The sequence below is a fragment of the Tiliqua scincoides genome, chromosome 1 (genome assembly GCF_035046505.1).
Source record: "Tiliqua scincoides isolate rTilSci1 chromosome 1, rTilSci1.hap2, whole genome shotgun sequence".
Lineage (NCBI taxonomy): Eukaryota > Metazoa > Chordata > Lepidosauria > Squamata > Scincidae > Tiliqua > Tiliqua scincoides.
Window position 1 is genome coordinate 188,419,702 of NC_089821.1, and position 14,065 is coordinate 188,433,766.

The 14,065-nt window shown below is 44.6% G+C and overlaps 1 protein-coding gene across 1 annotated transcript; it reads right to left on the bottom strand.

The window, feature by feature from the left end:
* Nucleotides 1-5,458: 5,458 nt before the first annotated feature.
* Nucleotides 5,459-13,697, bottom strand: NDUFAF4 (NADH:ubiquinone oxidoreductase complex assembly factor 4). Its single transcript, XM_066612833.1, has 3 exons — nucleotides 13,504-13,697; nucleotides 10,604-10,701; nucleotides 5,459-7,333 (listed from the first exon to the last, which is right to left on the bottom strand). Exons 1-3 carry the CDS (start codon nucleotides 13,628-13,630, stop codon nucleotides 7,040-7,042), a joined length of 519 nt encoding a protein of 172 aa, XP_066468930.1. The 5' UTR covers nucleotides 13,631-13,697; the 3' UTR covers nucleotides 5,459-7,039.
* Between the last annotated feature and the right edge of the window lie 368 nt (nucleotides 13,698-14,065).

Below are 14,065 nucleotides of genomic sequence, written 5' to 3' on the forward strand. Positions count from 1 at the left end.
TGCAGAGTCGTCCCTTCTCCAACACTACAGATAACATACGAGTAATTGACACTTTATTTCTCTTTAATACCACCCAACATCTGCTGCCTAAAGGCAGCCATTAGAGCAGCTTTAAACCTCATGCATGATAGTTCTTCCCATGCTAGCATAGAAGAAGCATAATAATAACAAGAACAAGCATAATAATAACATGTTACAGTTCACATGAGAAAAATTGTAGTTCGGTAAAACTGCTGTGCAAAGGAACTGTGTAATGGACTCATAGCCCAATCCTATGCATGTCTAATGGGACTTACTTCCCAGTGTGTTCAATTGGGCCTACTCCCAGGAAAATATGGATAGGATTGTAGCCTCACTCACACTATCCAGCCTCTATATTACTTCTGCAATATGGGGAATAGTCACACTCTGCAACTCCCCTCCCCATGAAGGTAATGTCAAAAGGCACCCTCCCACTACCTAATGGAACTATCTGAAAAGAATAATCTTACAGTAGAATAGATATGCGCACTATTTAGTTAGCTTATCTATGTACCACCTCAATTCACGATGTATTTCTGGTGTTAGTCAAACTGAAGAGATTGCAGCCACTAGCACCATTTTCTCCATTAAGGCAAAAATGTTATGTTAAGTGAAGAATCGAAATATTTGCATGCCCACAATCATTCCATGTAGAGCAAAACCATGTAACTCCTGAGTGGCACTGCAGCTGGCATTCTGGAATGCATGAAAGTTTTGTTTTGGTAGCTTTCTTAGGTCCTGTTCTCACATGCATGTTCATGCTACTTGACTGCAGCATCCAGCACTTTACTGTGTATGAATGCACCCTGACAGATGCACACAATGCTTGTCAAGAGTCAGTTCACACATCTAGCTCCCGGTCATCAAATCTACTAGTCAAATGCAGGGGAAATCAAGTGAGTTACCATATGCGTGAGTCACCCTGTAGTGGTAACAGAAACCAGAAGTACTTTACGCAGAGCTTCCAGTGCAGGAACAAGTGTTCTGTACACACTATTTCTTTCCCCTCGTAGCTTGCCCTCTTCTGTTCCTCATTCCACTTATCTTATATGCTGTAACATCAGTGGTCTTCAACCTTTTTTTGTGCCATGACCCCAATAAATAAATAAGACTCACCATGGGTCCTGCTCTTAGATCCTTATCTGCCTATCTCTGCCCCATTGCCATTCATTCCCTGTCCCATTATGCCCTCCCAGCAGTATTACTGTAACCAAATATTCTTATTAGAGAGACCAGAAGTTACCATGAAGCCTGGCACTAATGAAAGCTATTTAGGCACAGTTGCTAAGAATCTGAGCAGGACACAAACTCCTGGTAACTGAAGGGGTACCCAGATGCCTCCCCCTTTACCTGGTGGTACTCTAGTTCAGTGGTCTTCAACATTTTTCATTCCTGTAAGTTGCTGTGACCCCACAACTGAGCCTTTGTGACCCCATGGGGGTCCTGACCCCAAGGCTGAAGAACACAGCTGTAAATAAAGGCTCCAATTGGAAAAGAATCATACTAATTCAGAGTTCATTTCCTGAAGATTAATTAAGGTGCTGGAATAGCACTGTGGTCAGCAACTCCATCTGCTGGAGGCAGAGTTGTAAAGAGACTGAAAATAGGTAGTCAATATTTCACATGGTGGATCTTTGCAAAGAGATTGCAAATCCACAGTGCTATCTAGGCTAGGAACATAAAATGGGATGTAGCCTGCTTATGCATTTCCTCTGGAGAGGATTTTGCCATCCACTGTATATTACAGAGCTCTCTTGAGAGGCAATAGGAAAGCCTTCAACCCATCAAAGGTGGTGCAGCCATTTCATAGACACCACTGTGCAATTTAAATAGTTCAGAAGTTGCAAATGGGACTGTCTATTAGGCTTCAATTGTTTTCAGGAAGTTTTTAGCTTTTTTACATATTTGGTCCCAAACAGAACACTTGCGCTTTCAAAGGTACGGGCATGATTTCTGCATTGACATGCAGCAGCTTCACCTGGTTATTACCATTATATTAAAAGGTTTTCTTGTCCTGTCTATTTCCCTTGCCTTGCATCTAAGAACAGGAAGCTTTAAAAGTGGGGGATGATTGGGAGAAGAAAGAAGCACTCAGGTCAAATGGGAAATAATTCTAATTATTGCCAAGAGTGGCACATTTTGTCTGGACAGAGGCCAGGAAATGAAAACAGAACCATGTACCAGACTTCATTACAGCTAGGCAACACCTGGTGTTTGATTTTTGTCTGCACACTGTTTCTTATGCTGTCAAAAGAAATGCGTATGTCATCTTTCTAGAAGACAATATTGTACTGGATAAAACAAAAACAGGATGCAAAGCATTCTCTGCACAGGAGGGTGACGCGCACTAAGAACATAAGAACATAAGAAAAGCCCTGCTGGATCAGGCCATAGGCCCATCTAGTCCAGCTTCCTGTATCTCACAGCGGCCCACCAAATGCCCAGGGAGTACAAAGACAACAAGAGACCTGCGTCCTAGTGCCCTCCCTTGCATCTGGCATTCTGACATAGCTCGTTTCTAGAATTGGGAGGTTGCACATACACATCATGGCCTGTAAATCGTGATGGATTTTTCCTCCAGAAATTTGTCCAATCCCCTTAAGTGACCAAAATCGCTAAAATCACAGTTTGTAGGAATAATACCATCATGTCATATACCATTCAATGCGGAGTCTACAGCAGAATGCAATGAGAAAAACCTGAGTGAGATATCTCCATTCTATCAAAAGTTATGGCCCAAGAAACAGAAAACAAAAATGCAACTGTCTTATGTAACAAAGAAGTACTAGAAGCACTGTCTGTTCTAGTGGCTGTCTGCTGGTATTCATTTGCATCTTTTTAGATTGTGAGCCCTTTTGGGACAGGAAGCGATTTAGTTATGTGATTTTTTCCTGTAAACCGCTTTGTGAACTTTTAGTTGAAAAGCGGTATATAAATACTGTTGATTGTTGATTCCAGCTTCTAAGTTACTGAACAAATCCCAGCCTAGAATGTGGCCAACAGTATCCCTAGAACAGCATATATGCACCACTCTATAATGCCAATCAATGAGTTATTGGTGTTGGCTCCACTACAGCAACATCAGAACCAGTCTTAGAAATAAATTAATTTAATGCTTTTTAAAAATATTTAGTTGGCTGGGTACGAGGACCTGATAACTTTTTTTCAAGCAAGTTCAGAATATAGGTGCCAACATTCAGAAACATTTACTATGTCAGTGGTTCTCAAACTTTTAGCACTGGGATCCATGTTTTAGAATAAGAATCTGTCAGGACCCATGATGTCATGACCGGAAGTGACTTCATCAAGCAGGGGAAAATTTTAAACAATCCTAGACTGCAATCCTACTCACACTTACCAGGAATAAGTCCCATTTACTATCATTGTTAAAAGTATGTACATAGTAGCCTGTTCAAAGTACAGATGTGTATGTACCATTTCCCCAGTGCAGTCACATACCATGATAATATCAAGTCTAATAAATTAAAAATAAAATATTAAATGTATGTGTAAACCAGGGGTGCTCAAACATTTTGGCAGGAGGGCCACATTGTCTCTCTGATAGTGTCAGGGGCCGGGGGGGGGGAAAGAATTAATTTGCATTTCAAATTGGCATAATTTACATAAATGAATATATTAAAGATGGAACTTATATGAATGAATGAATTCAAACCAGTTCTTCAGGACTCTCACACACAGAAAGGGGGGGCATCCCCCAGCCAGTTCTTTAGGACTCAGCTCGCCTGCCTCCTCGTCCTCCCTCCCTCCCTCCCTGAGGTGGCATGTGCTGTTGCTTGGCCACTCATTCACTCACCTGCCCGGCTACCTACCCACCCTCTCGTGGCTTGTGCTGCAGCTGGCTGGCTGGCCAGCTGGCCACCCACTCACCCACCCACTCGCTTGCTTGCTCAGCTGACTGCCCATCCAGTCGCCCCCCACCCGCTTGCTCAGGTGGCTTGCGCTGCAGGCGCCCACCTGCTCACTCGGCTCAGCTGCCTGCCTGTTCGATTTAGTTGCCTGCCCATCCAGCCGCCCTCCCCCCGCCCGCTCATTCAGGCGGCTTGTGCTACAGGCCCCCACCCGCTTGCTCGGCTGCCTGCTCATCTGGCCACCCTCCCCCCACCCGCTTGCTCAGGTGGTTTGTGCTGCCGCCCACCCGGCCAGCCACCTGCCTGCCTGCCCTCAACCGGCCAGGCAGGGAATGACAGGCTCAGCGTGCACGCAGGGCTTTGATAGCGGGAAGTAACGCGACACTTGCAAGGCTTGAACCTTCCCACTATAAAAGGTTCTGCAGTTGGCTGGTCTTTCCTTCGCTACCACCGACAGCGGCAGCAATGGAAAACCAGAGCCGGAGCTCGCATGTTGGGCCAGCGTGGGCTGTGATAAGGGCCAGGTGCCCATTGAAGATGGGGGGACCTCGTGGGGGCCAGATGGGGACCCATTGTGTGCCACTTGTGGCCCGCGGGCTGGGATTTGGGCACCCCTGGTGTGAACAGACCCTCCCTGCCAGAAACTAGCTGGTTGCCTAGGCTACTGGAGATAGATTGCCTCTTCTTTGCATTAAGAGCCTCTCTATTGTGTAAATGGATGCTCTGCTGCAGGGAGATGCAATTGCCTCATTAAGAGCATCTTTACTGTGCTTTGATCACCGTCATATGTGCAGTTTGTTGTTAAGTGAATGGATGTTAAGTAGTGCATGCCTGTATAACCCACAGGGTTATCCACCTGTGCGCATACCTAAACTACAAGCTTAATCCAGTTTCCAACCTATTTTAATTGCTATGGATCCTAGCTCATACTGGGAATTGTAGGTCGGAAGAATTTTGTTAAACCTCCTTAACCTTTGCATAGTAAAACTGAATTTTTAGGGCCCAGTCCTATCCAACTTTCCAAAGCTGATGCAGCCATGCCAACAGGGCATGTGCTGCACCCTGTGGTGGGGCGACAGTCACATAAACCTCCTCAAGGCAAGATAACGTTTGTTCTCTTACCTTGGGGTAACATTGTGGTTGTATCAATGCTGGAAAGTTGGATAGGATTGGGCCGTTAAGAGACCTTTGGGGGAAAGCCTTAGGAGGTAAACTGCTTCCATAATAGTTTAGATTAGCAGTGTCAAACATAAGGCCTACATGTCAATATGGTAAGCGAAAGCTATTTATCTGGCCAGTGTGATAATTGGGAAAATATACAAAAACGAGACAAGGCATTGTAAAGAAACAGACCAAGGAATTATTCCTTCTCCTTCCCATGTTAGGTGAATACAGTATCTAAATATATTTAAGGATTGGTCAGAATGGCACAAAATTATCTGCATTCTATGGCCAATTGATAAAGTATTTTCCTCGGAAGAATAGAAGATGCTCAACTTCATATATTCATGTTAAATTCTGGGCACTTAACAAATCAGAAAAATAAACCTACTATGAAATGCTAGGTGTTCAACAATGTGAGAAGTTGCTTTATCCAGACTAATTCACTCACACACGATACAAATGCACAGAAACCATTTTGCCTAGTGGTTACTGTTTTAACATGTCACAAGACCTGCAGAAACTAGATGAAAAGAACAAAGAGTGTCAATTGATGTAGCTTTTCTGATTTCTTGATGACAACCAGAGTGTTTCAAAATTCCTTGTTCTACATGATTCAAGAAGTACAGGAGCTCCATCCTCTTTTACATCTGGTCAGTTTAAAGTAAAACTTGCCCTAGGAGGGTCACTGTAATTTCAGGATGAATTTGCAGTACATGAGAAGTACGCTTTGTAGCCTACAGTAGCCAAACACAGTAAGTAGTGTAAGCGAAGTGTTGAAATGTAGAACAATTCCTTCTTATTCAGTTGAGATTTCCAATCAGGCACAAGACCCTTCCTGAAAGTTGAGGCAATAAATTAGCAGAATTGGTTCTACAAGGCCACATTACCAAAAAATTAATGGCATTAACCAAAGACAAAAAGACACCAGTAGCATCAAGCTTTGATAACCAAGGTTATATCCGGTAAGCAACTACAATAGATAAATTAGATTGTGCTGAAATGCCATTTGTTTAAAACACCCATCATTATGTCAGGAAAAAGACTGTCAACCCTAACTCAGTTTTACCTTTTTGTTCCTTTAACCAGCTCTTACCTAGATGCAGAAACGACATGCCTTGTTCTTTCTCAGAAGAAAAAAACACAGTAATTCTGCTTTACTTTCAATTATAATTACAGGTGTGCGCCCCTTAACAACCTTCTGGCCAGCAACAGGTCACATATATGACAGCCGCCCACTGGTCAGGTTGCACCCCCCCCCCAAGCTCTGCTCCCCTCTGGAGACTTTTCTGAGCCTGCACTTTTTCTTTTCTGCGCACAGCCTCTGTGAGGCTCAGAATGCCCCACTCGTGCGAGAGACATGATTTCCGGTTTCCCAGAGGAAAGTGGAAGTCACATCTTCCATGATTCCAGCATTCAAATCCTCACAAAGGATTTCCCTTAGGAGGCTCAGAAAAGACTCTGGAAGTGAGGGGAGCAGAGCTTCCCCTCAACTTCAGAGGCTTCGCATAGCATCAAATGATGACAGGAATGATGACAAATGATGATGGGAATGCCAGTCTGCATCCCTGTTGTTAAGCAGCGCACAACTGTCTTTACAGAATGCTATTACATAAATTACAGAAGAGTTTCTTTAATACAAAAGAAAATTACAGTAAGAGTTTCTGCAATGCTCATACCAAAGTAGATCAAGTCATTAGATAATGCATTTTTGTTGTCGGAGTAACAAACAGTTGGTCTGAACAGCTCCTTTTCCAGATGGCCAACATTTTCAGAATATTAAGGATACCTTCAGAGATTCTCCAAGGGTTGCCTCTACTCCACAGTGACAGGCCCAGGATATTTTATGAATGCAGCAGTGTCAGAGGAAATGCACACAGCACTTACATAAGACATATTCAGAAGGTTCTCTTTCAAGTGAGGAACAAAATCAGATATGCAGTTTACAGAAGAGACTAGCAAGATCAGTCAAGATTTGGCAGATATTATTAATTGGGTTTTAGACTCTTCTTGTCTTCAGAAGTAAAGATCTCCACAGCGAAAGGAATGAAGTATGCTAAGAGAGCGGTCACATCTTTCAAATCTAGACAGTATTCCTTGGCTAATTTCTCTGCAGTCCATGTTTTTGGAGAGTGATGATGATTACTGAGCAGAGTCAAGACCTCAACTACAGATATTCTACCTTTGGGAACAGTCTGAACGTCAAGGTTATGGAGGTGGCCTACTTTTGTAAGACGGCGCTCTTCTGGCTGAGATGGGAGGATTCCTCCTTTATTTTGGACCTAGAGCAAGAGAAGTTTTAAAAGCAATGATAGATTTCAGTGCATAAGTCACATGTGTCCCACATCCCTTTTAAGTTAATGATTCCCCCGGCCTTTTAATAAAATATAACATCATTTTCTGCATTTATTTCTAGTCTGAAAAACAAAGAATCTTGATAAAAAACTGCCTCCTCTTCTATACCCAACTGCTCACAAAGGGCTGGGTCACACGGTTCATCACTTTTGGACTTCAGCAGCAAATGGTGACTTGCTTGGATACGTGAGCCATCACGTATCAAAAATCATAGATAACTTGTTCAGGTCACTTCAGATTTGGTAGATCCAGTATATACATTTAATAGGCAGTAAAAAGTTTAGTAGAAAGATTTATACACCACCTTTATATACCACCTTTATATTCCGCCTTTCCTATGTTCAAGGCAGTGCTCCTTGTTCTATGCTCCCATGTTCAAGATTTTACACATATAGGGCAGCCCTCGTTATCCAAGGGGGTTCCATTCCAGGAACCCCCGAGAATACAGAAATATGTGGATGTTAAAATATGCCGATTTAAGTATTCCAAAGCCTCAGAATCTGACTGAAGCACCATTCCAGTTGGGTCCAGATGGCCTTTGGAGGACCAAGGACGTTCTCAGAAGACCTTCTGAGGCCTGAAAAGCACAGCTTTCCGTTTTGGGCCAAAAAGCAGTTTTCAGCCCTCTGATTTGGAGGGCAACAGGTGGCACACCCTTCAGGTTCAGAACTCAAGGATATCCAAATCTGCAGGTACTGAAGCTATGGCTACTGTGGGCTGCCTGTACATTTATGAATCAACCCAGGATCTTGCAGAGTCTGTAGTTTGGACGCACTACGCAGAAACCAGGCTTTGTAAGCCTAACCCTGTGATGAGCTAAATCATTCAGCTCTTGCTATGATTGGAAACAAAAATGTTGACAGGATAAGTCACAACTGATTAGAATCTGGGTAGAAAAGAAAGTTTACAGGTTTTACTTTCTCACCATACAACAATCTGCATTTGTTGATGCCATTTTCCATGTATCCATTACTTAATTACAGGCTTAAATTTTATTAATATCCCACTATTCCTTCAAAGGATTCAGAGCAGCTGACACATGGTCCACATGTTCAATGTCAGTCTTATCCCATAGTTGCTAGCAGTTGAAGCTCTGGTGCTTTTACAGCCTAATCCTAACCTGCCCTGGAGCTGGCAGGCCACCTGGCCTGCACTGTATCCAGAGCAGGCTTGGAGCCACCCATAGCTCAGCTCGGGGCAAGGGGGATTCATTCTCCTTACCCCAGGTAATGCCCCAGCAGCCCCAATGGGGCTACTTGGATCTGCAACACTTAAAGAGGTTGTGCAGATCTGAGCAGCCCAGAGTTGCTCCGGGCTGCCTGGGACTGGGGTTAGGATCTAGCACAAGTGTCAGATTCTGACCCCACCCCCTGCCCTCCCCAGAATGCCTCCTTCCTGCCCCCCCAGACCTCCATGCTTACTTTTGCGCCAGCCCTGCAGGACTTGGGCCAGCCTCCCTCCTCACTCAGTGGTTTACTGGGTCAAAAATGCAAGAGAAGCAAAGCAGGGGAGAAGGAAAAAGGAAGCAACTTCTTTCAAAAACAAACATTCACTCAAGCTATATCTATAGCACCATCACTATACATAAAACTATGCATATTAAAACAAATACAGGTTTCTGCTCTGAGGAGTTTACAGTATTAAAAAAAATCTGTATGGCAAGTGTGCACTGCCACCACACTGACTTTTCGCAGCATTTTTGAAAAGAGAAATACCTGTTCACACCACATGAGCATAGCTGTTTTACATTAAAAGACTGATCATGGGTAGCCCATGTATCTTCACTGCAGTCTAGATTACTCCTTTCAATCACCTCTCATCAGAAGGCTTACCATGATTAGCTAACAGCAGCCACCTTTTCTTGAAATAATTGCGTGTTTGCTTACTGGTAATACATACACAAACGTATACTGTTTTAAGAGTAAGATACCCAGATTTTGATTCTCAAAGGTATTCTTAACATTCCCAGATATCATTTATGATTTCTTGCAACAGAATCACCTTTGTACACAATGTTAAAGGTCACTATGTAACAAACACGTCCATTCCAGAATCTCATGAAATAATAATTTGAGAGAGTTCTGCTAATCACCTATGCAGTTTCCAGATACCTCCCTTGTCACCTTATGATCCCTAGTAGTGGAGATGAGGGAAGCAAGTGCAGTAGCTGAAAAACCACAGATGGTAGCCAGAAATTGGAAAGAGACCACTGGCCAGGATGGGAAAAGGACAACCAGCAGTAGCATTTGAACAAAATGCCAGAGGTACAATAGGGACAAGCACTACATCTTTCAAAGTTCGTATTTCAAAATTTCGTACTTATGCCTGAAGCCCTAGGATAAGGCATAGGCCTATCTTATCAGAAGCAGAGTAGACACCAAATTAAAACAAGACAAATTTTTTCCTCATCATTTGATTGTCTCAGTTCAAATCAAATCCAAAGTCTACTATCCTAACCGCTAGATCTAAACATGCTTATTTGCAGGTTATATTCTACTAAGTTCAATGGCATCTACTTCCTAAGTAACCTTAAAGCAAGGTATTTAGGAATTTATAAATATTTATAGCACAGTCCTATGAACATTCACTGAGAAGTAAGTATTCAATGGGGATTATGCCATAATCTACCTAGGCATACTTACCTGGCACTAAGCTCTGTTGAAATCATTGGGACTTACTTTCAAGTAAAGATACTCAGGATTGTGCTGTCATTTTTAATTATTACTACTAACATAACCAATTCAGAAGCAGTGCAGAGTTCCCCTGCTTAGAGGACAGGATTCTTTTTTAGTTCTCTAACTTCAGTGGAGAATATAAAATAATATCTGGCTTATGCTTATTTTGGCATAAAATAAGACCATTTAAAAGGTGCTAACAAGAACACTACACTGAAAAATGATACAAAGTTTTAAGACATTGATTAGCTGAATCATTTAGAGAGACTGATACCTTAAGAATGAGCAATAAGAGAGTTGCATAATAAAGACTGACTATAGCCTAAACTGAGGACAAATATTATCTTACATTGCAATGTGCCTGCATTGATAACTACAAGGTTTAAAAACCATGCCACACAACACTGGAAACAAGATGGAAAATTACCCAGCAAACCCTAACATTAAATAAGTTTAATGTTACTAATGGATATCTCAAGATGAAAATGAACCTGTGTATTTCAAAAAGGCAGACTGACTCACATTCACAGATGGTTCTTTGGAATCAACATAAACATCCTTTAATAAGGTGAGAAGCTGTTCATCTTTTTTTTTAATTTCTTCTTGGAATTGGGCAGGGTCTGAGGAAAGAGAAATTTACAGCATAAGAGTACAATAATTTATCACCTGGTTTAAATGATATAATGCAATTTTCCAAGGAAAACATTTCATATATTGTAAGAATACACTTGAATTTGTATGATGTCACTTGTATAGACATTTCTAACGGGCATATCATAGTGTTTCTACATGTCAGGGAACTAATATTTACTAACACACATTATACTTCACTTGCTCATTAACTAACCATTCATCCAGACCAGTTTCCCATGTCAACAGGAACTTGTCCCAGATCATTCTGAATCAAAAGATGGATCAAAACCACTTGATTGGTGCAGAAAAGTGTTGACAGCCAGCTTGCAAATGTGGAATACTATGTGGAATTGCACAAGTGTGCAATTCTATACACACTTATCTGGGAGTAGGTCCAATTGAACTTAATGGGTTTAATTCTGCATAAACATATATCAAACTGGTCTGTATAATGTTGATGGAAGAGCAGCTAAGAGGATTTTATCTCCAGTCAAGAGTGGAGCTTAAGAGTCACTCTGGTAGATCACCTTAGCAAAAGTTATTTGCTCTTCACAAGTACTCTGTATGTAAAGTAACTTACTGTAGGCTAAGAGAGAGTGCCTGGCCCACGGCCATGTCTGAGTGGGAATTTGAACCCAGGTTCACTCCTCCCTGTTCCTAATAGCCTCTCTACTCCCTTTTTTTAGTTCTCCTTTCCAGGTGCTTGCATGAGGTGGGTGATCTGGTGTTGTTTGCAGGCTGAAGTCTGTAGTGTAGGATAAGAAAGATTATAAGAGAGATAATAAGAGATTGGAGGTGCTGAATGGAAATCTCTCAGGGTTCTATTGCAGTGTTTCTCAATCAGTGGTACTCGAGGTGGTACCTGGTGGTACTTGTGGGACCCTCCAGACCCCCACCACCTGGCTGCAAGACCCCAATGCAAAGTGACAAGCAGCAGTAGGAGGCTCAGCTTGGCAGGCAGAGCTCCAGGGTGCACTTTTTGCACCCTTGAAAAAGCACTCGGGTCCACCCTGAGAACAAGTTACAGTAAAACTCAGTAAGTAGGTCTGAGCTCGTCAGCAAGTTAGTACCCAGTGAAATCGATTTTGGGTGCAATCCTAACCCCTTATGTCAGTGCTTTCCAGCAGAGGCATAGCAGTGCCAATGGGACGTGTGCTGCATCCTGCAGTTGGGTGTCACTCACAGAGGCCTCCTCAAAGTAAGGGCAGTCATTAACATTAACTTTCCAGCACAACCTTTCCAGTGCTGGAAAGCACTGACATAAGGGGTTAGGATTGCACCCTTTGTCTCTTGAGACTATACTGTGCTTTATACAGGGAAAAAAATTAGTCCAATGGGCTGACCATAAATTCCTTCCTTAGATTTTGATACAATATCCGTCTCAAATTATGAAGGGGAAGAGGTGTTGTTGTTTTTTTACTTGATTTGCCACACTGCCATAATAACTTAAAGGAGGCAGCCTGATAAAGGGGGAAGTGAAGGATGTTTCAAGCACGGGCAGGGTAGGGGATAACATTTAAAATAAGTGATGAAAGCAGGAATGTGATAGAACAGTGCTTCTCAACATTTGGTCCCCACTGTAACCACCTTGCATGGTCCACCTGTTGGAAGCAACACTGGAAGTAACCAGTGATGATGACTGAGAGGCCAGACACAACACGACAAACACTGGTTAAGTGCAAGGTGACCAGATCCCATGGAGGACAGAGTGCCTGCACCTTTAACCATTGCACAGAAGAGGGAATAGGGCAGGTGCTGCTTTTGAAACCCTTCCATTTTGAGCTGCACCTGCCCAGATTCCCTCTTCTATACAGCAGTTAAAGGTACAGGCACTCTGTCCTCCATGGTATGTGGTCACCCTGGGTAAGAGCAGACAGGAGGACTAGAGCACCCTGGAGCTCTGCCTGCTGAGCTGAGCCTCCTACTGTTGCTTGCCACATTGCACTGGGGGTCTAGCTGCCAGGTTGTGAGGATCTGGGGGGTCCCACCAGACACCACCCCAAGTACCACCAGCAACAGAACCCTGAGACATCTGTGCAACCAGCGCCTCCAATCACTACATACTACAAATCCCAGCCTGCAAACGACACCAGAGACCACCCACCTCACGCATGCGCACGGAAAGGAGAGCGTCAAAAGGGGATGCAGACGGGCCCTTGGGGAGGAGCGAAGCGCGGTGCGCGCTCTGCTTCCGAACGTCCCGGGCGCAGGAGGCGAAGTGTCAATGTCACGGGGGCCTCCCTCCTGCTGCTGCAGTAGCATCTGCCATACGCGTCACCGCTGTGCCATTCCCAAGCATGGAGAAGGGGGCTCGCGTTTCGTTCAGGTGTGCTGCCTGCAGTGCAGCAACCCCCACACCCACGACGGTCCCCGGCTGCTTCTACGCAGCTCCCGACAGTGTCCCCTCATGCCATGCCCCTGCCTTGAATTAACAACACAACGCCATGCATGCCTACTCAGAAGTAGGTTCCACTGCAGGCAATGGGGCTTACTCCCAGGAAAGTCTGCCAAGGATTGCACCCTGCAGGGCGAGTGTGACGGGCCATGCGTGCCTACTCGGAAGTAAGTCCCACTGCATGCAATGGGGCTTACTCCCAGGAAAGCGTGCCTAGGATTGCACCCTAAGGCCTACGCAGGGCGAGTGTGATGGGCTCAGACAGCACAACGCCATGCGTGCCTTCTCGGAAGTAAGTCCCACTGCATGCAATGGGGCTGACTCCCAGGAAAGCGTGCCTACGACTCTGCAGGGCGAGCGTGACGGGCCGTGCGGCTGCACCGATTCAACTTACGCTGCAGCGGGACTGCTGCGCCGGGGTGCCGCGGGGCGGCTGCGGGCTTGGCTTTGCTGATTTCCCGGTGCGCGCGGCTCTCCAGGTTGAAATTGCTCCACACGCGGGTCACCCTGGCGCCCATCATCCCCGCACGGCGCCTTCACTTCCGAACGCCGCCCGGGTCGAGCCTGCGCCGAGGAGAAAAAGCGGCTGCCGGGCGCCGCTTGGTGGTGCGGAGGGCGCTGCGCACACCGCCTTTCCGTTGGGGGTAGGGCGGTGCCAAGCCCAAGGCTCTTGTCTGGTAGCTGCGCCTTGGATGGCGCCGCCTCTGCTCTCAAGGGGGAGCCCCACACGCCCCGCCCGTCAGGCTTCGGCCTTATGCACGTGTGGCAGTCATCTACTTCAGCCATTTCTGCCCAACGTTGCATATACGCAACAAGGATCAAATGTGAACACTGTGGGATGGGCATAAATGGGTTCTAAAAATGCTTCCAGGGGAGGTGGGCAGATCGTGGTTTTTTGTTTTTTTTTAAATCCATATGATACATACATGTGTAGTGTTACCAGATACGCGGGGGGG

Excerpts from the sequence above, each read along its gene's own strand:
- NDUFAF4 (XM_066612833.1), bottom strand. The coding sequence starts at position 13,630 with ATGATGGGCGCCAGGGTGACCCGCGTGTGGAGCAATTTCAACCTGGAG. Across the intron at positions 10,702-13,503 it reads CGCAGCAGTCCCGCTGCAGC|ACCCTGCCCAATTCCAAGAA; the intron begins GTAAGTTGAATC and ends CTCTTTCCTCAG. Across the intron at positions 7,334-10,603 it reads CCAAAGAACCATCTGTGAAT|GTCCAAAATAAAGGAGGAAT; the intron begins GTGAGTCAGTCT and ends CTCTTGCTCTAG.